Source organism: Python bivittatus, unplaced genomic scaffold (genome assembly GCF_059951505.1).
Source record: "Python bivittatus isolate LINGU-HERP-01145 unplaced genomic scaffold, Pbiv_v1 ctg000090_np1212, whole genome shotgun sequence".
Taxonomy (NCBI): Eukaryota; Metazoa; Chordata; class Lepidosauria; order Squamata; family Pythonidae; genus Python; species Python bivittatus.
Window position 1 is genome coordinate 4658705 of NW_028277046.1, and position 25891 is coordinate 4684595.

General features: G+C 47.2%; 1 protein-coding gene and 1 long non-coding RNA gene across 15 annotated transcripts in view; one reads left to right on the forward strand and one right to left on the reverse strand.

The window, feature by feature from the left end:
* CASZ1 (castor zinc finger 1) overlaps positions 1-25891 on the reverse strand; it is a 212973-nt gene that overhangs the window by 26173 nt on the left and 160909 nt on the right. For 13 of the 14 annotated variants that reach the window (XM_007420084.4, XM_007420082.4, XM_025163109.2 and 10 more), the window contains 4 exons: positions 20010-20600; positions 10804-11650; positions 8667-8735; positions 1011-1101 (listed from right to left, as the gene is read on the reverse strand). In XM_007420084.4, coding sequence (XP_007420146.2) covers positions 1011-1101; positions 8667-8735; positions 10804-11650; positions 20010-20600 — 1598 coding nt within the window. The remainder of the gene's footprint in view (positions 1-1010; positions 1102-8666; positions 8736-10803; positions 11651-20009; positions 20601-25891) is intronic. The other variant, XM_025163108.2, reaches the window with a different exon arrangement.
* LOC112540049 (uncharacterized) lies at positions 15071-16335 on the forward strand. Its single transcript, XR_003084097.2, has 2 exons — positions 15071-15682; positions 16216-16335. It is a non-coding gene; the product is annotated as an uncharacterized LOC112540049 (long non-coding RNA).

Sequence of the window (25891 nt, forward strand, 5' to 3'; positions counted from 1 at the left end):
GACGATTCTCTTCTGGCAGCTCTCCCAGCAGTTACAGCTTCTGTCCCTTCCTCGACATCCTGCTTCTCCTCCACCCCCAGCCCTCCCTTAAACTTGATGGCAGGAGCCAGGACAGCGCTGGTCACACCGGGCGCCCTGCTCCAGTGGCTACTGAAACATCCTTGGCTGGCATGCCGGAGAGGGATTAACGTCACGCACTTGGTAGGAGAGGCCAGATTGAAGGAGGAATCCGCTAGCTAATTCCACACATCTCCATTATCGTGAGAAGCTAAGCCCACCTGCATTTATTTAAAGATGATCGTTCCTTGGGAAAATACTAGAATGGAGCATTTGTATGCACCACGGGACTGTGTGACAATTACACATCAGAAGTCCATAAAGTATATTTGGAATGGTACCAACTAGCTGTTTTTATGAGTAGCCCTGACACAAGCTGAGACTGCAGACCAATTCCAATGACTGCTCGACGTGCGCTGTTTCTTTTTCCTTACTAGTGGCTCTAGGTCTAAAATTAACCCCCCATTTTATTTCCTTCTCCTTTGCACTACTGCCAAGAACATCACTTGCATTAGCATGCAAGAACCTTTTGAGATCACTGAGGGCGGGAGCTGCTCTGAAACCGCTGGCCATGGGCGAGGAGCTGTTTTGCCCTGGGGGCTTAAAAGAATCCGCGCCTCCTCCAGCATCCCTGTGAACGGGTCCGGTGACGCTTCCCCTCTGGTTGAGCCCGTATTCGAAAGAGTTCGCAGGCAGGCTGTGATCCCAACATGCGTTGCAGCATTTGCAGAAACTTGTCTGACATGCAAAGATCCTCAGGAAAAAACCTCCTTGGACAACTTCCCCCAGGGGAAGGCTGCATTAGGAAACGCCAGCCTTATGAACCATTCTGCTACTATGGATAAATCACTGCACTGGATGTTAGACCCACTGGAGTATTTAGTCCTGAACCTTTTTTCCCCCTCTGCTGCCCTAAAACAAGCCTCTGTGTTTTTGAAGAGGGATGTGACTACCTGATAGTTGCACTCCGGGTCAAGGCAGTGATAATGTTCCCGGTATTGGTACGCACAGTGAATGTGTCCGCAGTGCTGGCTTCCAGAAAACCTGGAAATGGGAAGAAGAGAGAGAGAGAAAGGGCGGGAGGGGGTGAGAAATATAATGGCCAACAGCTCCCCTTTTCCCCATCCTCTGGGTTAGACATCTGCTAATTTCAAACCAGCTTCACCCCCTGGACAAGACCTGGCATCCTGCTTTGTGTTGAGAGGAACTGAAGTGAAAGGGCAATTCATGCCAACAACTATCTGTAATCTCCAGGGTTGGTGCCCCTCTGCCACGAGATACAGAGGGGACATCTGCATGTCCCTCCTGCTTGTGGACTGCCAGGAAGTACCTCCTGGCCTTTATGGGAGAGAAGATGCGTTAGAGGAGCGTGTGTTTAGATCTAGGAAGGGGCTTATGGGCCATTCCCCCCCAAGGCTCTCAGCTCTCCCAGCCTGCATTGGGCTGAGGGGAGCTACACCTCTCGCGTGTCGGAGGAGACCGGCTCGAGGAAGGCTGCGTAATGGAATCATAAGGTTGGTTGAGATCTTGGAGATCATCCAACTGCCCCCCACCCTCTCCCCCCGCTGCAGATTCTGCAGTACAAAAAGCAATTGTCTTCTTTCTGGCAGAGCATGGGGGATCACTACTAAATTCTTCTAAATTGACATGCAAGGACCTTAATAATTTTCTGGTTGATTTTTAGAAAACTGCAAATGAAACTTTCCTACTCAATTCAATATGTTTCTTTTGAATGCTTCTCCCCTCAAATGGCAAAACACACACGCGGGCACTCAGATTAACTAGATTCTAGTATCTAGAAGTACTCTCAGAGAAAAAGGCATATTTACCTTGGATATCTGGGGACCACTAAAAGACGGAAAAAGAAACTGCAGAGGAGCAGCAGTGGGGCAAAGGGCTACGAAGTCTACCTGCTGTAACTGTTGGGCTGATGGAGGGACCCAAGCTGTTTGTCTCAGGGCACGGCTGAGGAAAACTTACTGGGAACTAGAGACTGGAACATGCCACAGTGGCCCTTAAGAGCTGGGGACTGGGAGATGAATTCTCCCCATAGAAACATCACTAAGGCTTTTACGGAAGCGCCGCTGGATTTCTACATGGACTTTGGGGAAAAAACAGCATGAATCAGCCTATTCAATTTATGCTATGTCCAGCTCCAGGATATTATTAACCCAAAGATCCCACTGAGATGCCGAGATGAGGAATCCCCAGGTCTGCACTCAGAGGACAAGCTGCAACTGAGTAGATCTGCACATTATCTTCACGCTGACTTCAACCACCCGCTCGCCTTGCTTTGGATTTTCAAATCATTAAGATATCCTTGCAGTCATGAGGAACAGGAACTTGCTTTTTAAAAAAAACTAAAAATCAAACTAAACCGCAAGATGTTCAGGATGCTGAGTTTTGTAGCATCCCTCCCCCCACTCCCATGTTTTTTTGTGATACGTATCTGCAAAATGAAACAAGGTATGGTAACCTGTGGCACAGACCCTCTGAGAAGAAGAGAAAGGTTTAAGTCCAACAGAGAGAGAAGAAGAAGAAGGAAGTTAAGAGAGATCTGACTGGGCTGCCTCAAGAGCAAAGATGTTCAAATGACAATCCAGTAAGACAGTTTCTCCAGCATGGTCAGATCAAGATGCTTTGTGATACAACGCCCAAAATCCCCAGCCAACATGGCCACTGGCCGGGGATGATAAGAACTGCAACCCACCGTATCTGGAAACCCCACAGTGGAAAAGGCTGGAGTAGGCCATCAGCCATCAGGAGAAAGGCCCACATAGGGCCTTTCAATTTGGAAGTAATGGGAGAGAAATTCTGGGCATGGGGAACATTTGAAGCTACATCAGCAACTGCTCCAAGGCTCCAAGGACCAGGCCAGCTTCTATGCCTTGGGAGAAACCCCTGGGACAGAGCACCCAAGAAGAGGTGTGAGTTGGGGGATAAGGGGTGGGGCAGGTCCAGGGAGGGCACAGAGTTGGAGAAGAGTTTGGGAAGGAGGAAAAAGTGGGAAGTGAAAGAAGAGAACTGCAGCATTCTCCGAAGGGTCAACAAGCACACCTTCAAGATGGAAAGGAGTGGAATGGGAGGGAGGCCTATTGCTACAGATAGCAAAGATCTTGCTAAAAAGCTCGGCCGATGTGTGCTGGTATTTGCAAAAAGCGCAGGAAGAGATGCCCCAAGCAGGCCTGCCCATCCCCCGGGAGGAAAAAGAAAGCGGCGAAAGCATGGCTGGAAATCTGGCGCAAGTGGCCAAGAAACCTGAGCAGCGAAAAAGAGAGCTGAAGGAGAACAGAAAAACAGACCTTTGGGAAATACAGGCTCCAAATGCCAGGAGCGTGAGAGGACGTGGACGCGGGCAGACGAGCCCAGACCCCCTGAGCGCTATGAAGGTTGCTTCTCTGCTTCAGGGGTGCCACACTTTATACCTGTTAGCCTCTTCTCCCCCCCCCCATCCCATTGAGCAGTAATGGAGACAGCGATGCCTCGGCTATGTCATATCAAGGGTGAAGCTGGGGTGGGGGCAGGCCTCCCCACCAGGGTTGGGGAATCTCCCCCCGGCCTCCTTCCCCAGTTAATAGATTCCTAAAGGGCTACCTCCCTCTCCTTGGCTTTGTCCGACACTTGAAACAGTTCAAGTTATTAATTTTTAAAGGGCAGCATCTGCTGAGCTTTGGAAAGCAGAAAGGCTAGCGCATACGACCCACGCTTGCTGACGCCACGTGCAGAGGGGCACACCTGCTGGTCCGCGCGTTGCCAGTCCCTTCCACGCGCGTTTTCACAGAGGCAAAGCACACTCCTTACTGGGCCGACAGCACGCAGGCTGCTGCACGCCGCTCAAGCCACCCTTCAAGGCCATTTACGAGCGCCATTTTGTAGAACCGAAATGGGACGATGGCCAGCATTCTGCGCCGGGGCAGAGCCCCAGCAGGCCTCCTTCCCAGGCAGGGACCAGTTTCCCACCCGTTGCTGCCACGGGCAGGTGGAAATACGCAGGGCCTACCAGACTGGGAAAAAGAAGACTGAAGGGCACACGTACGTTTGTCTCCTTGTCTGTCCCCAAGGCTACAGGCTTCTTTGAGTCCTTAAGAGCAAAGTGAGGAACTTGCTTTAGTGCTGAATCTGGTTTTCTCACCGTTCGACCCTCTCCCTGGCCTGGTGGAGACGGCGAACTGCATGGCCCCCCCGAAGAAGAACGGGAAGCCAGACTTCTGCCATTAGCAGAAAGGCCGGTGCGTCCACCAAGTTCGGTCCCTTGAATGATTTGTTTAAAAAATCAAGTTTCCTGCAGAGAGTTAAATCTCTTGCAGCCTTATACAATCCAATCCTACAATTGCTTCTCATCATTGGATGCCCAAAAGGCCCGGCTCATCAGGCAGAAGCTGGTCTCTGATGCTACCAGCTATTATCAGAACAGAGATGTGTTTGATAGATTTTTTAAAAATGTTTTTAACGTTTTCTTCCATCGGGCCTTGCTATAAAAACTGCTTTGGGCAATATTTAGAGACTCAGGATGCGAACGGTTAAATAAATAAAGAAGAAAGGCAGAAAATGCACCTGATTGTGCAAAAGCCAATGGATTTATTTCTAAACTCTTCCTGTCCGGAGCAGGAAGCAGACATTTAAAATCAAGAATATTGATAGATATTGATGCTAAAGCAACCGTTTTTTATTAAAAAAAAAAAAAAGATTTATTAATGCAAGCAAGCCATGACTCATGGGCTTCATCCAGAAAAGCGCATCGCCCTCTGGTAACAAAACGGTGGGCTGCCCTCTCACCCCTTCCTCAGAAGGGCTAACCCACATAATTAATGTTGGAAAAAGTCTGTGGCCTATTTAATTGGGGCCAGATTTTTAGTAGATCAGAAAGATGCTTAATTGATTCATCTAACCAATGAAGCAACTAAATATTAAAATCATTCATTATATGCTGTGGGCTTGACATGACTTGGAGAGAGCCCCCTTACTTAAATTCCATTTCTGTTTCATAGGGGAGTAGGTCTTAACGCTATCGGGGGTTCCCGTTTTCCCTACGCTATCATATTTTCTTAACTTATGCTTCAGTACTGAAACTCCTGCTGTATCTCCTTCTTTGGGGCCACGATCCTGTCAAGCTAAAGCACACTTCCCTGGGAGTAATTGTGCACGCAGCTGTAGATTTCCTTGAAATTTCCACTGCAACCAGGTCTTTGATGCCAAAGAGGCAAGCTGTCTTTCAAACGGAATTTTACCATGTATGCAAGCGGCTTGCCTCTTTAAGAATGTGATAGAAACATCAGAGAACTGATCCTTCAGCCTATTTTGCTATTAATCATAATGTAGGTATCTGTTTCAAATTACGATGGAGACTATATTAAGAAGTGACTTGTCTCTTCAGCACATGATGGAAACACCAAAGAAACCTCTTAACAATTTCCCATAACAATTGTAGCATCAAGAGTCATTCTCTGAGACCACATGTATGCCTCTGAACTGTCATTTAAGAACCTTTGCTGTGTGGGCAGTCTTATAAAACATATCTACATTATAAAGGGATCTTTTCGAAGGATCTATAGAATCCTGCTGGGAAAGCTAGGAATTTCTGATGGAGAATTCTCAGGAATTGACTATAGAAAAAATACATTTCTTTAAATAAAAACATTTAAAAGACATTTCTTTAAATAATCAAGAATTATTTGATGGGCAAATCCAGTATTAGAATGGAGATGTCCTTTGTAGTGTACTCCCCCCCCAATAAAGATTCAGTGATCATACTGCAGCATCAGTTAATAGTAATCTGATCAGCTCACTATCGAGAGAGCACAACAGGACAACAGTGGGAAAATAAAAGTTAGAAAGCATGACAGAACTGGTGATCACCTTCCCTTGCTTTGACTGCAACATGCAAGTGTTCAGACGGGTAAGATGTCCGGAGCATGCACGCACAGCCGTGCAAAATGTGCATTTTATTTCATTCTCTGGTTTGCCAGATTTAGCAAAGGCTACTGAGGAAAACCCAGATAAATAAATACTAATAAAAATAATAAATACAGAAGTCAGCCTGCTTAGCAACTGTTTACACGCTCATTACTCTATAACGATGATGTGCGTGACGGGGGGGGGGAAAACCAATACCAAACCACCCCAATTACAAGTGATGGGTAGAGGGGAGGAAAAGGCTCGTGTAAATAAATATTTAAGCAAGATCTGTAGCAGAACCATCTGCTAGGGCACTAATAATAATAAATAATGAGTCCAAGGGAAAAAGAAATGTAAATATACAGTGAGAGGAAAAGTAGAGTCTCATGCACCCCGAAGAAGCTAAGTGAGAGGCTCCGTTTTGTGAAGTAAACGAGTGCAGCTTTCCGCGGGGCCTCTTAACAACCCTATCAAGCAAATTGTGCTGCACAGATACAGTCCCTCTCTGTCCCCAATGTAGAGCTCGATTCCTTTTTTCCCACCTTTCCAAAATGCTCACACACGTGTGTTAGATTCAGTGCAAGTGCCTGGTTATCAAATACAAGCTGGACAGATGGAGGTCCTGACTGCGTGATCTTGCAGGCCACGAAAGGGAAGGTGCCCTAATAGAAATAACTCTGGACGTCTCCCAGGACGCTCCATAATTCTTCCACAGTTCCACATGTTACGCTTCAGATCGCTTCATGGGGCAGGCTAAATCAAAAGGTTCTGGAAGTGGGAAAAGCACGGGCTCTTCGAAGGCAGGGGGCAGCATCCACGGGACCTAGGTCCCCATACTGTCTCCGGAATGGCGTTGGAGGACTTTGGCCCAAGACCGCTCCTCTCCTTTGACTTCTAACCCCAAGCTAGCCTTGCTAATCTCAAGGAATGCAGCTGCCGGGAGCCCCTTCCACCTCCGCTAAGCACAGAGGAAGCTGCCTGCCTCTGCAGCTGGCAAAGGACAAACCATCCTCTCCTTGTCTTGACAAGAGACAGCTTAAAATAATGAGCTTATGACTGCTAATCAAGCCGGCCCCACTGTGTGATTTAAGGGCCCCAAGGGGAAGGACTTTGGGCGAGGGAAAAAAATGAGCAGAAGAAAGCGGTGTGTGTGCGTGCAGATGCGTGCACAGGAGTTGCCCTTCAGATCCTGCGATGCAAAAGTTACTAGTGTGGATTAGAATCAATTCTGATCTTAAAAGAGGAAGACAAGGAGAAAAAGAGAGGGAAGGAGAAATTAAACACCTTATTGCTTTGCTTCAACTATCCTTATTGTGGATACCTGGTTGGATAATGTCTGGTTAAATGTGCTGTTAAATCATTTACAGCTGGAGACGGATTTTCAGAGAGCTGAAGGACAATTTGAAAACAGGACATTATCTACAGCGCGTGCTAGCCTTTCTCAATCTGGCACCCTCCAGATGTTAGGCTACGACTCTTATTACCTCCGCCTTTCTGGCTGGGGATGATGGGAGTTGATGACAGCTCAACGCCCCTAAAGGGCATTGACGTGGAGAAGGCTCGTGCACTGTATGCCGTTATTCCAAGTTGTCCTTTGCCAATAGAGTCTTGGGGGTTTTCTGTTTCATTTTGCATCACAAAACATGCAATGTCACGGAAAGAAAAGGCTCTCTTGAGCCCCTTCCAAGAACGATGCAGCTCTGCTATTTGCTTTAAATTATCGAGATGGAAGACTAACAAGCAGGATGACAATGGGCAGACTGATGAAATCTTGGGTCTCCCAGTCTGGGCCAGAAGTACCTAAGGTACCTAAAGTCGGGTAACGAAATGTCTGCAAGAAAAGAACCAAGCTCGGAGAACTTCAAGGACTCCACAGCACGTAATGCCCAGGGAACGCAACTAGGTCTCAGTGAATGCAATGGTGGCTCGGGAGCCCAGCCAAGCACAACATTCTTACTGAGAGCTATACATCAACGGGGCAAATTTTGTGTAGTGACCACTAGACTTCGAGAAGTTCTCTCGATTGCAGGAAGGCAAGTTCCCCCTTTTTTCAATTGTGCATCTGAGATAAATTTCTTTCGTGATTATAGGTTTGGGCTTACTTTATGTTCACTTCTACCGTTTTACGTACGAATATGATCTATCCCTGGCTGAAATAAAGTGATGCAGTCTGATCTGGCTAATTTGAGGGTCAATGAACGCATCCTAAATAGTCAGAAGGTAGAAAACGCATCAGAAAGAAGTGGCAAAGAATTTGCTCGGTCTCTTTGTGTGGTATGAAAGCCGGCGGGGAGGATATATACTTGTTCCAGCTGATATCATGAAGTAACTTCCATACAGAATGCTCTATGAAGGTGCACTTCAGATTAACTGCAATATTTCTTCTGATTACAGATCCCCAGAATCTCAAGCAGAGAAGGCTCTTCCATGTCAGCTGGAGCTGGAGCTGGAGCTGGCCACAACACTTCCCTCAAGCGAACGGTGGCCCATCTCGGGGAGAGGACAGGGTGGGAGTTGAGCAGGAAAGGGGGCAGTGATAGCAGTGGGGAGGTCGGTGTGGATGTCAGAGAGAAGGGGACAGACTCCGCGCCCCTGACTGGTGGCTTACACCGCACCCAAACGGGCAGCCAGAGCCCTTGCACTGTTCTGTCCCACAGCCCCTCCACCCTGCTCCCAAGACCCCAGGGCAGTGCAGGGAAGGGACATCGGCCTACCTGGCAATATATTTCTGGTAAATATTTACATCTTCGGTGACAGCTGGTTTGTCAGTGGTTAATCCATTCCTAATGAGAAGCACACACAGGGCAGAGATGGTTAGCACCAGGCAGTATCCGGACATGCATCAAGCCCCCCCACCCGAGAGAGACTGCGCCCAAGGGCAGTGACGTGGCCCAGAGGGGCACATGGGCTTTGTCGCTCTGGCTTGCTGAGGAGCCTTTCACCCTGGTTCACCAGCAAGTCCTGTCTCCCCAAAGGGTGCCTGCCTATTTATTGAAGGGCTGTGTTGCAGTAACTTGGCCAGTGTTTATAAAACCACGCCTCAGCCTGCATGTGGACAAAGAAAAACTGGTCTTGATGAGCCACAAAAGCTCTCCAGGGTTACAGGCAGGCAGGAGGAAATCTTCCAGTGTCTGCTCGTTGATCTTTTTGACGCTGGAGATGCCAAGGATCCATCCTTTGGCCTCCTACGTGCAAACCTGAACTGCAGCCTCTAGCAACTGCACCTTCTTTCACTGCCCATTTGCTGGGTGAAGAAAACTAGGGTTTCAACGTCGTTCTCCAGCTAACATCAGCTTAGTCCAAGCAGGACTGTTGCCTTTCTCTTTGCCTAATCATCCCCCTGCTCCCTTTTTTTATCTGCTGCCTGCAATGCATAAGATACAAGGTAAATAACAGAAGAAAATGTCTCATATCGAGTGCTCGTTGAAGTCCAGGATTCTCAGCCGAGCCCTCCCAAGGATTCTTATGAAGTTATGGCACAGAGGGAAGCCACACAAAGGTTCGCCACAAAAAATCACAGGGATCTTTCACCCTCCCTCCCCCAAGTTTTACCTAAAGTTCATCCTCAACTCTGTGTGTGTGTGTGAGAGAGAGAGAGAGAGAGAGAAAGAGAGAGAGAGAGAGAGAAAGTGAGAGAAAGAGGGTTGTACTGAATGGCGCACACTCATGGAGCCAAGCATTTCAGAGATTGACGGCCTCACATCTGGCTGCCCTTGACATGCTCTTGTCTGAGATGTGTGATTTAAAAGGTCTAGGTGCCTCACAGCTGGTTTTGCGATGAAATGACTGTCTGACTGGCCTGGATTAAAGCCAATTCGAACTCCAGCCCACCAGGAATGGGTGACAGAGAATTTGAAATGTCCATGCAATAGAGCAGACACCTGCTCTATTGGGGTAATGCATCCTGGTTTCATGTTTTCTTTTACTTTGGTTAAGCTTCAGGGTTTTTTTTAGTTTCCCCTTGTTTTGATCCCCACCCCTACTTCTCTGAAAGTATGGAATATCACGGAAACAAAATAAATCATATAACAGAATATTGTTATCATTGATGACTTGATATGGGGCGAGCGGGCTTTGGACTCACTGGGATCTCTTTGTTTACCATTTGAAATCATGATCCAGCAACTGCATCTGGTACAAAATAGGGGTTCGGGGGGCTGTCAGTCACTGAGAATTAAAGAACAGGGATTTTATGATGATCGCTGAGCCCAAAGATTTGAGACTAGAACCAGAACCAAGCTCAAAAGGTCACTCAAGTCTTCTTTTACTTGCAGTAACTCATCTACCGCAACTTCCATTAGTAGGAAAACTCCAAAGAAAACCTTGCCGATCGACCTCAGACAACCCAATCTGTCCTAAGAACATAAGAAGAGCTGTGCTGGATCAGGCCAAAAGGCTCACATAAGGTAGCATTCTGTTTCTCATTGTAGCCAAACAGAAGCCTATGGAAAACCATTTCGTCTCTGTCCTCTCTCCCATTTTTGTTCCTCTCAACTAATACCAAGTGTCGTATCATATTTGATCCTGAAGCTATTATTTAGTCACCTGAGTTTTCTCATCCATTAAGTTATTTAATCTACCTTTCAACATGTTCTCCTACCATCTCCCCTGTCACCCTTAGGGCCCAGAGGAGGACATGGACGATGTTCCTACAGCACATCTGCAGGATCTCTTTCCCAGCTTGGCGTCCTGCAGATGTGCAGGACTACAGCTACTCAGCCAACATGGTCTTTATCAGCTCTGCACCCTTGGAGAGGGCCAAGTTGGAGAAGGCTGCAGCATGGCGGTGCTACGGCTTTCTTTTCCCCCCATCTCTTAAATGAGAGCAGTCATGAATGGGAATAGACTTACTTAACAGTGGAAACTGTTCCAGTAGTGATGGAGTCCGTCTTGGAAAAAGTGGATTTAAGGTATTCTGGAGTGTTGAAGGGTAGAGAGACCGGCTGCTCAGGTCCAGCTACTGGAGCGCTGCTGGGAGTGCTGGCAAGAGGGTTAGGGCCCAAGCTGGGTGCTGGAGCTTTGACTGGGGTAATCTTCTGGATGTTCCTGACATCGTATTTGGATGGGCGTCCCACTTTGCCTGTCTTGAAGGCGATAGCTCCTCCCATGTCCGGGCTGCCTTCACCTGGCTTGAAGAGATGCAAGTATTTGACATTCTCCAAGTCATACTTGGAGGCCTTCTTGTAGGTATTGCCATTCTGTGGCCGGAGACTCTCCCCTGTCTTCAATTTCTGGATGAAAAAATCATACTTGGAGGCCCGAGACATCAGCCCTTGCATCTGGGAACTGCTGGATGAAGGCAGAGGCAAAATGGTGGCTTTCGTCTCAGGCAGGAGTGAAGTTTCTGGGGCTGGCAACCGAATTGGTTGCCCCAAGCCTATGGGGGCCTCCTTGCCTAGCTTGCTGGTCAGCTCCTCAGTCTTAACCGGATGAACAGGCCACGGGACTTGCTCCCCAGCCTTCAATTTGCGGATGTACTCCTCGTATTTGGAAAAGCGGGCTCTCTTGCTCATGGCATCCTCGCCAGCAAGGGATGTGGCAACAGTAGCTGGGTTGGCCTCTGAGGTAGGAGCATTCAGCTTCTCAAAGCTAATCTTGCGAGCCAGCTCATCCCGCATGTTCTGGTCATCATAGCCAAACATGCCTAGGAACTCGCTCATGGTGGTAGCAGCATAGTCTCGCAGAGATGAAGCCTCCCCTGGAGTAAGTGACAGAAAGACAGAAAAAGTGTCACTCGGTGGGGCATCCTTCCTTCTTTCCCTTCTGTGCTGCCAGTTGTGGTAGGGTGGGGTGGCAGGGATGGGGGATGGGGGAGAAGGAGCAAACACGACCGGCTGACGTTTGGCTCACTTGTTCAGTTTTACGACACTTAAATTAATTTGTTTTTTTAAAAAAAGTAATTAATACTGGGGTAAAATAAAAAGAGTTCATCAATGCCAGGAAAATCAATTTCCTAAATGTTCTAGCCGATGGCTTTTCAGTACATTAAACAAAGTTTCATAAATGTCTCTGTGCTCTCGCCTTGGCCTAATATGAAGAAAAAGTAATTTTACTGGAAGTGAGGTCGCTACCGATATGCCAAAGGCGCCACAGGCTACCCTGCCTGTGTGGGGGAGGCTGGCAGCGAGGAGACACCTTCCCCCCAAAAGCAGTGAGGTGGGAACGGGAGGTAAGGAAGCAAAGGGGCAAGGTAGGGGAGAGAAAGATGGCAGAGGGAGCCAGAGGAAAACATTAAACTTCATGAAAGTTGTGGCAAAATAGATAGAAAGACATTTTGATTGTGTGTGTGTGTGTGTGTATACATATACATACATACATACACACACACACACACAAACACATATTCTTCATTCCATTCACAATTAAGTGACTTCATTTACTTAATTTACTGTCCCAGATGCATTCTGAATGTGGGTATGTCTATCCATGACTATTAATGAAGTTTTCTAAATGGAACCTCTCTAGATGGAAGACGACAATCAAATGTCAGCTGTGGAAGGAACAATGGGATTTCCCTAACAAACTCCCATCTTTTCTAGTGGGATTCCTAGAAGCATCTGACTGGCCACTGTGGGCCCGGGTGCTGGACCAGAGGGGCCACTGTCTTCCTCCAGCTATGCTCTTTGCAGCTTTAAACAAGGTGTGGTGCATTCGAAACAAGGGTGAGACATTCCCTCCTCCTTTTGCTGCCAATCTACTTAGCATGTCTTATCCATCCCCAGATACTGCACATTAAGATCATGTTAGAGGTGGTCAAGACACAATTGACTTTATCTTCAGCACTTTCACAACATCAGGGGCCCTTCACATGGTCAACACCACACAAGAGACGATTGTCAGAATCAGTTCCTGAAAGGCCGGCAGACAGGCTAATATGGATGTGACTGTAAGGCCCAAGTGTTAGGTTCTTATTATTCCCATTTTGCACTTGAGAGAACACTAAGTGAAGACAACTTGAGTGCAGAGAAGAGACCCAAATCTCCAAACACCATCTAACTCTCTACCTGTGAATCTACCATAAGTCTCATAGATACTTCAAAATGCATGATTCCAAAGATAAAAGGAAAGCTCTAGTAATCAGCCAAGCAACTGATGGACTGACTCTCCCTATTCAAGAGGCAATATTCCTCTGATTGCCAGACACTGGGGAACAGTCAAATGACACCAAGGGACCATCTCAATTACATCCAGCTTGTTGGCGTTTGAGAATATGCAGCTGAGCACTTTCAGGAGTCAAGCAATGAACCAGATAGGCCTTTGTTCTGATCCTACAGAGCCAATTTTACTATATTCTTGACTTATGATGCTACCCTGTCATTGCAGCAAAAGCATTTCTGGATGTTGGAAAAAGCTGTCAAAGTCTGGAGGAGAAAGAAGGTTAACTACTCTTCCTTTAGTAGGATTACAGGGTAGGAAATGCAGAGGGAGAGTTAAGATAACCCAGGCTTTCCAAACGGGTGTTCTGCAGGGGCTTTGAGTTTCAGCATGTCCCAGTCAATTAAAGGTCATGCTGGCTGAGAATTATGGAAGTCAAAGTCCAAATACAATTAGAAAGCACTGTGTTTGAGAAGGCTGGGTAATCTGTAGTTTCCTTGGATGAAGTGGCTTCTGCCTCTATCAGCCTGTCTCTTCTGTTTATTTATTTCCCCAAATTTATACGCTGCGCTCCGAGTGGCTTATGACCATACGATCACAAAACATTGCAAGATTATGAAAACACACAAATTTAAAATGTAAAGCTTTTACAAGTTTTAAAGGAACAAACAGGATAAGCTACGTAACAGCCACATTACTTCGACAAAATCAAAGGAGAGAGAGGAGGAAGGAGATCTTTTATCCTGCCTTCTGGCCCACAAATGGCCCCTTGAGGCAATTCTGTTGGTCACTGGGAAGGAGAATGTGGAGGCTGCTTTTATCAGTACAAAGGAGGAGAGAGAATCCCTTCTAATGTGCCAGCACGGCTTTCCTTCTGAAATCCTGGATGATACAGACTTAGAGCAGCAGTCCCAGATCTGTCTGGCTCAGAAGAAGACAGCTGTTCCCAAAGATCTGTGGAAAGGGCCGTGGCTCCGTTTTAAAATCATCGAGCAGCAAAGGGAGCCTAGTTCAATCCCCAGCATCTTCCATTTGGCTGGGGAAAAGACTTCAGTTTGAAAGCTGGGAAAGCTACTCAGACTTTTGGCTAAGATCAAGGGGAGCACTGCTGCCAAACCATATTGGAGTAGATGTTTTGTATGTCCCACTGGACCGTTAGAAAATCTAAAATCCCTTGGTAAGACATGTGTGGGTCTGGGATGGGCAGAAAACGATGAGAGTCAAGTGGAGGTGGAAGTGGGAAAGCCTTTGATGCAAAAAGGAGGGAGAAGGGAGATAACACAGAGCTGGGGAAATGTGGAGAGAGCGAGCGAGAAAGAGTGTCAGCCTCCTACCTTTTCGGGTTGCCCTGACAGAGTACACACACTTGTTTAAGTGTCGCGCTTGACTCCGCCTCCGTATTTCTGGGACCCTTGTGGCAGCGTGTGCCACATCCTCCCCTTGCCTTTGTGCGCCACTTCCACACTGCGTGTTGTGCTGTGTGAGCTGCCACATTAAAGGGGTTGCTCCACCTCAAAGCTTTCTGCTGCTTTGCTGCCCTTCCCCAGTGTAACTCTAGAGCTCTCACAATAGTCCCTAATCCTGGACAATCCCAGAACTAAGATTTTCCCATTCTTGCTAAATCCATCTTCCCCACTGCTCCTGTTTTTCACATCTCCTTTGACTTGAAAAAGGATCACATCACTTTTCACCCCTGTGACTCATCCCCAGCTCCCCAGGGCCCAGCACTCACACTGAAATCCCATGCATGCCAGGCTCAAAATGAAGGGAGGGTGGGGCAGAAAGCCAACGGGGAAGCTAAATGATTCCAGATTGGGGAATTATGGGGCGAGGGGAGGGATTATAGTCAATTTAACCACCCCCATCTCACTCTAGCTGCACTCCAAGGATTTTACTCAAGAGAATCCACTAGGAAACACTAGCAAACAGGTCCTGCCAGAGTTAAGCACAGAAAGGGAGCTTGAGAAATGGTGGGATCCCGGCAGTGCTGGAAATTTGGGGTCTAATGCAAACTTCTTAGAGGCCACTGTGGGCTCTGGGGACTCTTGCTAAATCCTCTCACAATGTCGCTGTTGTTGCTTCTTCAGGCTCTGTTGGGATGCGAGGTTTTAAAGAGACTCCCCTCCCTTCATTTCTGCCACCTGTCCATTTGTGGGCATTGCCAAAGAACAGAGATATGTGTGCATGTGAGCGGAGAGGGAGGACCCTGGCTTGGAGCAACTCTCGTATCACAAAGGATCCAGAGTTAGCAAAAGGAAAAAAAAAAGGGGGGGGGAAAGCACAACACACTCATCACACAAACACAACCCAAAGGGGGCTAAAAATAGCTGAGAGCAGCACACTATATATGGAAGGGAAGGCAAAGAAGCCCAAATGGAGCAAAATGTCTCTGGACTCAGGGGGATGGGCAGGGTGTCCTGAACAAAGCTTCCTTTTCTCTTCTGGACAGAAAAATGAGGAGCGGAAGCCAGGATGAGGAGAAGACCCTGGTTTGGGGGAAGGGGGGTGATTGTGACTAAGCAGGTAGCACTGATGGTGTTTGGGGTCACAGGTTGCGAAGAAAGAGCAGTGATGATCCAAGGACCGTGGAGCTCTGATGTGGAAAAACCTCACTGCGCATGAAGGTCCCTGACAGGTATGTGAAATTTCCAGGGACACATCCTTTCGGTTTCACACAGCACTCAGAAGTTATTCTCCAGAGCTAAAGGAAAGGGGGCGGGGGGGGGGGGATCCTTTTCTTGTATGGCACCTGTGTGCACACTTCAGGACCGTTTGACTGGAAAAATTTTTATTGCTAGGCTACATCCACCCCACCCCGAAAGAACGTGAGAGAGTTTCCCTCGCCACCGTTTAAAAACATATTACGTGCTGCATCGATTCACATTAATTTCAAAAGTGATTAACTAACTGCAAGCCAATGACGATTTTAGAAAATCTCCACATTATACAACCGAAAGAAACCAAACAGCAACCCAGAAAAACCGCAGCAAAGAAATCCGTAAGGGGCAGGAAAAAGAGAAAGAACGGGGCAAATCATTGGGTGCCTATTGAACAAAGGACACTAGAGGAAATTACAGGATAGGTTCAGGGAAAAAATGCATGTCTCTGAATATTTATATTTAAATATATTTCTCTCTCTCTCCCTCCCTCCCTCTCTCTCTTCAAAAGGAAGAAGGGTCACTCACAAGCTTTTCCTTACCGAGTCCAAATAATTTAATATTTGTACAGCGCTCTTCTACAATAAAGTTGAGCCCACCCGACCCAAATACGAATAAAATATTAACCCTTGTCTCTAGCAGCTGATATAACCAGACGACCCTTTCTCTCTTACTACGGAGGTCCCGAGCTGCACCAGAACCTGAGAATTTGTCCAGGTCAAAGGTGTCCTTTCCTTGCCACACACACCCGGAGACAGAAGGTGCCCTTAAGCACGCAACCGTCCCCCTCCTTCACTCAACGGAGCCTGCCCATCGCTAGACAGAACCTGCATTTCCTTCCAACTCTTCTTCCTCTTTCACTTTCTCCCAAAACCGGAATAGCGACACAGAGCTTTGTGCCTAGCAGGAGAACTCAGTTTCAAGCACCTCCACCACAGAGGCCGAACTCTTCCCTAACTCAGATGCAGCCGGTGGTATGGCAGGCATGAAAAGTGTCACGCTTTTGGTGGGGTTTCTGGAAATAAAGGACCACATTTCTCACCAGGAAAAGCTGCGGCTGGGAAGAGTTTATGCCCGTTGTCTCCGGTATCAGAGCATGTGTTGCATAGACAATGGGCAGGCTAGGAATGTTGGCTTGTAAAAAAGGGAAAAGCAGCGCTTACTGCAAGCAAGGAAGGAAACCGAGCCAAGTTGACCCCCCTCCCCAGCTAATAAACTGCTGGTGGGTTACGGGATTTATGTCAAGGGTTGCCGCCAGGTGCCCGAGTGCAGAACCGTAAGTGGAGGTGGCGGCTGGGGAGTTGGCAGCCACGAGGAGCACGACGAGCAGAATGAAGTACAAGGAAGCAGAGATTTGGCAAGCCCAAAGTGGCCTACAAACATGTAACAAAGAGCAAGTTGTACTGTGTACCTCTCCAGAGAATAAAGGCAAGGGGAAGGATATGGGAGCGAAAGAGATTGCGCCCTGCCTGCTACCTGAATAAACGAAAGCGTGGGAATCCTGTTCTCAGCTGCTTTGCCTAACTTGGAGGAAACAGTGAAGAAAAGCTAATATTAACACCTACAAATTAACTGAAGGGCCCTCCATAGGCAACCTTGCAAATGTGTGTATCTGTAGCCAGTCCACATAAAGCCTTTCATATCCAAGCAACATAAGGATGGCTGACTTGACTACCTCAGCTTGTTTTCGTGGCCAGCCTGTCTGGTGAAAGCCTTGTTCCACCACCTATGCCCACAGTAGGACACACGTTTGCTCCCATTTTTAGTTCTTGGGGGTGATAGCTGCTGATCACATGCTCCTCCATGAATTTTCCTCCTTGTCTTGCTCACCTAGAAGCTGGCACACACTTTGGGTGGGAACTTTTGTCGATCTAGACTTCGAAAGGCAGCCTGTTATAAAAAAAACAACAACCCTGCCATATGGAGCTATGAAATTCCCTCTGGTCAGATACTCTGCTTCATGTTCTCTGAAGTAGTTCCTGTTCTCCATAACTCTGTATTTGGGAAGTGTGTGTGCACATGCATATTGCAAAGAAAGAGGGTGGAATAATAGGTGGGGGGGGGGTCTGAAAAATTAAAACAAACTTAAGCACCAGTCCAAACTCAATCACCTTGTGCTAGCGACAGACAAGGGCTTTTCCCTATCAAAGAAACTGAAGGTCAGCCTTCTCCTCATTGATCTTGCAATGTTTGTTAATTACTCTGTCACTGATGTGGCGAAGGATAATTAAACAGCTCTGTTTATATCTTATATGCATAATTATGAGCGTTGCCAGTGAACTCACGAAGGCTGGAGAAGAGGGAAGGGACAGATGAAGGGAGATGAGTTTCGGCTGCGTTATTAAACAGGAGTGCAAGGGGAGGCGGGAGGGAGGGGAGCTCGGACCCCTGTGCACAAAAGGGAGAATTTTTGACGGATCGGTGAGATCAGGGGGGCTTGTCAGAGATGTGGGAAAAAGGGCGAAGTGTCGAGCAAAGTTATTAAACCTGAATGGGAGTTAAGACTTCATTTGAAGATGCCCTTCTCCTTGGAGGGTGGGGCATGAGACTTCTGGAAACTCAACTGTAAATTGCTATGCGCTCTGCAGCTGCTTTTTTTTTTCTTTCTTAATCCTCTTCCTTTATTATAGTTTTCTGGAGCTCCCTATACCTGGCCCTATCTTGTTACCACCTGAGAAAAGTGGGAGTGAAACCTAAGATTTAGCAGGCACATCACAGATGCACGGACGCACAAACACACACACCCTGAACCCTGAACCCATTTAAGTCCCTAAAGCGATAGAATTTAAAGTTCCCCATTCCCTGGCCCTCACAATATAGTGACTGCAATATTGGGCACTCCACGTGGCAAAAAACTGGGTTGTAGCTATCCCTTTTACCTTGGCTCTATCAGACTGAAAAACACCAGTTCTTCAATATGAAGAACGGGAAATTCCTCAGCTGAGTTTTGCATACTAAAAAGGGAGCGTCCAGACATTCCTCTGCTTCCTCTATGGTGGCTCCTTTGCAGTACGGCACAGCTATATTGAATGGAAGTTACCAGTTCAATTATCTTTATAGCCAAACTCACATACTGAATAGCTCCTCCTGGCTAAAGAATATCCCTTCAGGTTTTTCCTCTTATCTAGGTCCTAAAGACTCAGAACAAGGAGCGCAGCTAATTCGAACCAAGAGGAGAGCTGCGTTTTGAACGTTGGGGCACCGTGCCACCTATGGGAAATGAACTAAATCTGCCCTGCCCAGGGAAGAGTTGAGTGGGCATATTTTTCAAAGCAAGAATGTGTTGTTATTGAAAAGAAAACCAAAATGACAGAGGCTGAAAGAGTAAAGGGAGGACTGCCGAACCGATCACACCTAGGAAAACAAACACGGAGAGCAGGAAACCCTCGTCCAAGAGAAAAGGAAGGGAGACGGAAGAGTCGTCTTGGGGGCTGCTGCCCAAGGCAATCGAATTCCGCTGGAGAAGAAGGCATCCGTGGCCCCATCGACTGCGCATCCTCCCACCTGGCCCCGCTTGGCACACCACGCCACTCTTCTTTTCCCACTTCTTCTCACCTCCAAAGCGAGAGACAGACTCTCCCATGGCTGCAGCAGCCAAAACACCAGAAGCGCTGGAGAAAGCAGGTTGGCACATACAGGAAAGTTGCAACCGGAGGGAGGGAGGGAGGACCTTTATTCTTTTCAGGTGCTATTTGGTGACGGGGATTAAACTCCAGATCCATGTATTATTGATTCCGTTTATTTTAACTCCCCATTTTGTACCTGTATTCACTCTGTGACTGTCCCATTATACTTAGTTTAGTGATGGCTATTAGTGTTTTAAATAATTCTGAAAAATATGTATTTAAGTTTTTGCCTTTTAAATAATATATAGGAATTGTCCTCATTTATTATATATGCACAAGGTAGCATTGACTGTTTTAATGGCACTGTAATGTTTTACTCACGTTTCTTAATCCCATTTTAAATATACGTCTAATTGCATTTGTTTAAAGGGGGTGTTGTCTAAGTTACAACTGGGGGATTCAAGGCTGAGCCGGCGTCTTCCGGTTACTGAAAAGACGCTGTGATGCTTGAAGGGGCTAAAAACTATTTGGACGATATCTCGCAAACCCAAGCCGTCAGGAGCAATGGCAAGAAAAGGTCACAGGCCCTCGCCTCCAAGATATAACAGCATGCAACTAACCCTATTCCACGCAAAAAGGGGTCCCCAAACCTCAAGGTGATTGCCCCAGGCTTTCTGGAAAAACAGGTCCCAAAGCACCAAAAGTAATACGTCAGAGAGGCAACCCACGGCCATCTTACCTAAAGACGCTCCTCCGCTGAGTTTGGAACTCCCTTCGCTGTTGGGGGCCCGAAAGCTTTCGTCCTTCAGGGGAGGCCCATCTGAATCTCGGTCATCCAGGAAGCTGCCATCTTGGGAGTCCCTCGGCGGCTCGGCTTCATCCCCGTTATCCTCGTCGTCGCTGCAGCCTTTCGGCTGCACCATGTACACACCCTCAGGGGGCAGCTCCGTCCCCTCAGAGGCCTTTGGTTCCTTGTTCTCAATGCGCCCCAGCAAGGGGTCTTCGGTGTACTCGCCATTGACCCATTTCTCTATCACCTCCCTCCGCTTGTCCTCCTTAATCTTCTGCACACGGTTCGCTCCCTCAGCAAACTCAGCCCCCAGCTCCTTCGCCACAGACTGGGTGACGTCCTTGGTAGCGGCAGCGTCACCGCCAACACTTTCCCACCCAAGGGGGGCTTTGTCGACATGTACCTGCTCAGGTCCCTTGTGGTCAACTACTACCTGGCGGCTGAGCTTGGCACAGATTGCATTTAACTTCAGGCCACCTTTGCGCTTGGCAGCCATCTTGGGGTTTCCTGAGGTTGCGTCAGCGCATATACTTCTTTCAGCTGGAGGAAGGGGCAGGAGAGAGAGAGAGAGAGAGAGAATGGATATTAGCAGAGGTTCATTAATTGTTCTATCCCAAGCATTCATAATGGCCTTTCAAAGCCACATGCTCAAAAAGAATGAAACAATCTGTTGATAAGGTTGATCATAGAAATGTATAGTAAACACAGCAAATACTGTAGATATTTGAGAAAAACTGCCTTGGATAACCCAACCACTTGTCCAGGTTCTTTAGAAAAGGTGGCAGAAGAACAACTTCCAAGAGGTCCCTTAAAGATTAATCAGAAGTGAGTTCAAAATCTCTGGCACCAGGACTACAGAGGCCCACAACCTAATTGATTTTATCGGGAAGGGAGCACATTCTCACAGCATTTGTGACTTATTCAATTGTTGGACTCTCACTCAGTGTGCTCCAACTCTGAAGAATAAAGACTTCCTAAGACCCTTCAGAACATGTCCTAGTTGAACAAGGGATATATGGACATGGAATTTCTACATCCAAGGCTAAGACTCCAGGAAATGCTTCCAAATTCTGCTCAAAACTCACATTCATTACAGATGGAAATATCATCCTGATTCAAGAATTAGATTAAGGAAACTGAAGTTCAGATTCCTGAGAAAACATAAAAATGAGTAGCTTACCCTGAGCTCCTCAAAATCTTTCAGCCTAGCCTACCTCATAGGCCTGTGGTGAGGATACAAGTGGGTAGCCATATACCCACCCAGAGTCCCATGAAGACAGGAAAGAAAGAGTCTATTGGCCACAGAGCTGTGGCATTGGCTCCAGGACAGCTCATTCCAAGACAGCCTTTTTGTCTAATTGCAGAAGTCAAAGATGTAGTAAAACTCAAAATAAGCTATGAATGTGCACTGAAATAAACCACAGTATGTATAGGTTTGATAAGCAGATGTAGTAACCTCTTTGCAAAGGTCTGCCTAGGTGCTGTCTCAACAATGCCCTTTCTCTCTTTCCTGCCACTAATTTATGCCTAATGCCCAATACACAGTTCTGCTCACCCCCTAACCTGTTCATGGAAGAAAACATATACAGTCCCTCACTCCTACCTTTCCACAAAGCTCTTTAAGATAGCATTTGGAGATTAAGATCTGCAACATGGATTGTCCTTAACCCTCATATGTATCATTTGCACATTTTTTAACTTGTATATTATTACTGTGCTATTTCTTATCGTTATTTTATGAGTTTTATTTGGATGTTAGTTGCCTGGAGTCTCTTGAGCTAGATAGGATATATCTACTAACTAACACACAAACAAAATTAGAATGACACTTGGGCTGGGTTTTATTCCAAAGACCCCAGGCCTTTCCCTTGCTTCTGCCCGGCACCCCCCCCCCATCCAGCCCCTGATATCTGTCCCACTTAAGCCCTAAGAGGCAGACACAGTTTGCCATCCATCAGACCCCTGGTGGTGCACCCAGAAGCGATTACGACATCCCCCAATCCTTCAACCTGACAGTCCAACGGAACAGCCTGAAACTTCAGAATCACTGTCCAATTGTCAGCAAGTGGCTGCTTAGCATTAGTGGCTGACAGCTCTGGGCACAGTTTCCCACAAAGAGAAGAGCAACAGAGGAGAAACCCACTGGCCAATGGCTGTCTCACAAACGAGCGACAGCAAGGAGCAAATGCCCCTTAAACATAGGCAAAACCTTTCTGGACATCAACTCCATCTGCCTCGGCAACCTACATTCATAGACTGCCAGAATAAACACTGCTCTCCTCTGATCTTGAATTGTGATTTAGACAGTCTTTCATTGCTTTAGCCATATCCGGAAGATTTTTCTTTCTTCTTGCATTGGCTAGTACTCTAGATCCCCCCATTCCTTTCTCTTGTAGATGAAGACAGCCAGCCCTATATATAAATGTTCAATCAGCACCTATTTCCTGTAATGTTTTGCAACATCACAGTGAACAGTGACCAGAGCTGAAGGAAAAGGCTGTTGATCTCATTTTCAAAGTAGCAAGGAGCTTAATCAAACTGATCAAACATCCTTCTACATGTGGGAGGTCTGGAAACCCTGAAAAATAATCAAAGCATCCACTTCTCATTGTTCTTCTCACCCACAAAAACGTGATGCCCAGATAACAGCAAAACAAAAACACATACACCTGTAAAAAACACACCCACCCATATCCTCACAGAAAGGGCACTCCCTGTACACACCTAGGTACATCTAGGTTCTGCAGACACATACACAAATGCTCACACACGCGCACACACACGCACACACACACCCCAGCTTGTGTAATATTGGCTTAGAGGGGAATCCAGGTCAAAGTTTCATCACCCTATTTCCTTGGCCTTAGCTGCTCCAGAAAGATCTAGCAATTCAGGCCCACATCTGTCCTCAGCTACACCTTAGCGGATGGCAACATGAAAGGGTCAAATAAGGTTAACGTGAGTGGGAAATTAACACCTAACCCAACCCCATCAAACATCAAACAAAAGCACTCTGGGGAAGCATGTGTGTGTGGGACAAATAACATTGAAAATGGTGGTGGCAGGGCTTGAACCTGCTCCAACGTCTCAAAGGCCACCAATGATTCGGTGCAAAGAGAGCAGGCGCGTGTGCATTAACGTCCCAAGTGGATCTTTTTTGCAAGCCAGGCTTCCCACAGTCAGCCAGAGGTGATGTCAGCCCTTCAGGGTAGGACAGGCTGGAGAAGAGACACTCCAAGGACCACCAGAACTCTTTCTGGGGGTAGAACTTGGATGATTACCACAGAATCCTGAAAACCCGACAGAGACTCTCTCCCTTCACCTCCCCTCTTATACCCAAGAGCATCAAGGCGGGGCAATCTTGAGTTTCTTTCTCACACCCTCTCCCTTCCAGGGCTCAGCTGACTATTACTAATGGCTGCTGAATTCCTTCTCCATACTCTTCTACAGGCAGGAGGAAGCCACGCGTCAGCCCTCCGCCCCCTCCTCTTGCAGACCTCTCTCTACGTTCTTATGCCCCTCTCTCTGTCAACGGCAGACCCGGTCCACACCTTCTTTAGGATGAGGGGCAATCCCGTCATTCCAGAGGGGAGCAGCCAAACACACATGGAGACAAACATAAAGAAAAGGAAAAAAGTGATAAGTACGTATGCAAAGGAAGAAGGGAAGAGCAGGCAGCAGCCCCTCTTGCTTTAGAGGATGCCAAGGAGACCTGAGCCTTGCACCCCCTCCCTCAGGGCCAGGGACATGGCCCCCTAAGCACCCCTACAGGCTTCCCTTAACATTTGGCAGCTCTTAATAAAGACTGTATTTGAAATTATACTGTTCCAGGACCAGGATGCTGAGCCTTTTAGAAAGTTTTAAAATGATTATTGGTTAAAAATCACAAACTGCTATTAAAAGACAACATTCTGCACAACAGATTAAATGGGGGGAAAAACCCTGCCCCCAAGGGTCTTATATTTCAGAATTTGGCATCAAGATAAACAGCCCAGACACAAGAGAGTATGCAGAGAAGCAATTGTAACAGAGGCAAAAATCAACACAGACTATACATGAAATGCAATTAAGCCCCATTCTCTTGGCTTATTTCAGAAAGGATCCTCCCTGAAGCCTCTTCCTGACATCTTCTGGTCGGCCTAGCAGTGGGATGGCACCAAAACAGCGTCTAAGATGGATCTGCCCCACTCCCCCTAAAATAGGTCCTAACAACCATAATCTGGAGGGGAGAAGGCTTCTTCCAGGAGCCTGTATGGAAGAACTACTTCCAACAATCCTCAGTTTGGTGCAGGAGTTGTTGCTGTCACCATTTTCAGAAAGGAGGAGGGGAGAGTAAGGGAAGCAACAACAACATTTGTATCTAGTTTGAGGAGAAGACGTCCACCCCACCCCACTGCTGGACAGAGGCAGCCTTAAGTCCAGCATATGAATTATTGACCAGCTAGAGCAAAGAGGAGAAAAACCAGTCCTTCTTGGGATCCAACCTCCCCCTGCCTGAAAAGGTCAGCTGACCCCCACCCACCCCCACTACAACCCCCAACAGTTTTGATTCTCCATCCAGTGCCATGCAAAAGTTTCCAGGCTAAGTAAACTTCCCTTATGACTTTCTTCTCCCCAAAAGAAATGTTTTGATTTTGCATCAATCTAAGGAAGCCATTTATAACCCAGGCTTGTCACTGAGCCTTTTTTCATCCCAGCCCAGGACATGCTCTCCCACTTGCTGTATTTATATTGAACACTTCCTGAGAAAACAATACTGCTCAAAAGTTTACAGTCATGATTTGGCTTGAGTGAAAGGAAAAAGGAGAAAAGCAGTTAGGAATCCATAACCTTCCACTTACAGTTTGAAATGCATGGAAAATCCCAATCTCATTGAAACTTTAAACAAAGAGGTAAATAAAAAAGGATCTAGTCCTCAAGAGGATGCAAAACTCAAATGCCACGCAAAAAGAAACGAGGAGCAGGATGATGATATGCATACGGCGTGCATATCTTCCTTCTCAGGATTAGCAGATGCAACATTATGTAAAATTAAGTACATATGTGCAGATGTGCTTAACTTGCAACTATTAATCCAGGTCACAACTTTATTTATCTCAGTGTTAAACCGGTACTGAAAAAAACACCACGCAAATACTGTTTAGGCAAATTCTCCAGGCAGGGCTGATCTGGTGGCTGGTGACCACTTGCTTCCTTTAGGGCGAGTTCTATGTTCATTGCCAAGACCATAAAGGATCAGCAGGAGGAGGCAAACTGGGGGTGGGGTGGGGGCACACGGAAGGACAATGAAGGAAGGGGATCTCCCGGAGCTGGACAATGGGCTATAAAGTGGGGGTGAGGGTCCTGCTCTAGAGGAAGTGGGTTCCTGCCGGTGGGAGGGGGTGGGAGAGGGGAGGACATCCCGGCAGCGATGGAAAAGTAGCGGGTGAGGAAAGAGAAAGAGGGCTTGGGAGGACCGTCACTTCAGAGGGCTGGGGAGAAAAGGGAACAGATGGACCTTTCATATTCTTATTGAAGAATTTTCAGCCCAGCTGAGTAGCTGTGCTCAGGAGGGAAGCCGCCGTGCCAGCCTCGCAGGAGCCAGGAGGGTTTCATCCAATCAATTATTCACAGCATTGTTTGGGGCAGGAGAGAGAGGAAACAGAGGGTCGGGCAGGGATGGGGGAAGGCCCTTTGGGCTTGCAGTTGCACACATCTCCCAAGTGAAGCAGATTTAGGCTGCCAAAATCCACTCCCGGCCACGGATAATATCTGGCTGGTTCCAAAACTAAAAATCACCAAGAGGCCGTCTAGACCAACCCAGAGCTACAGCAGGTGGTTTTATCAGCAGA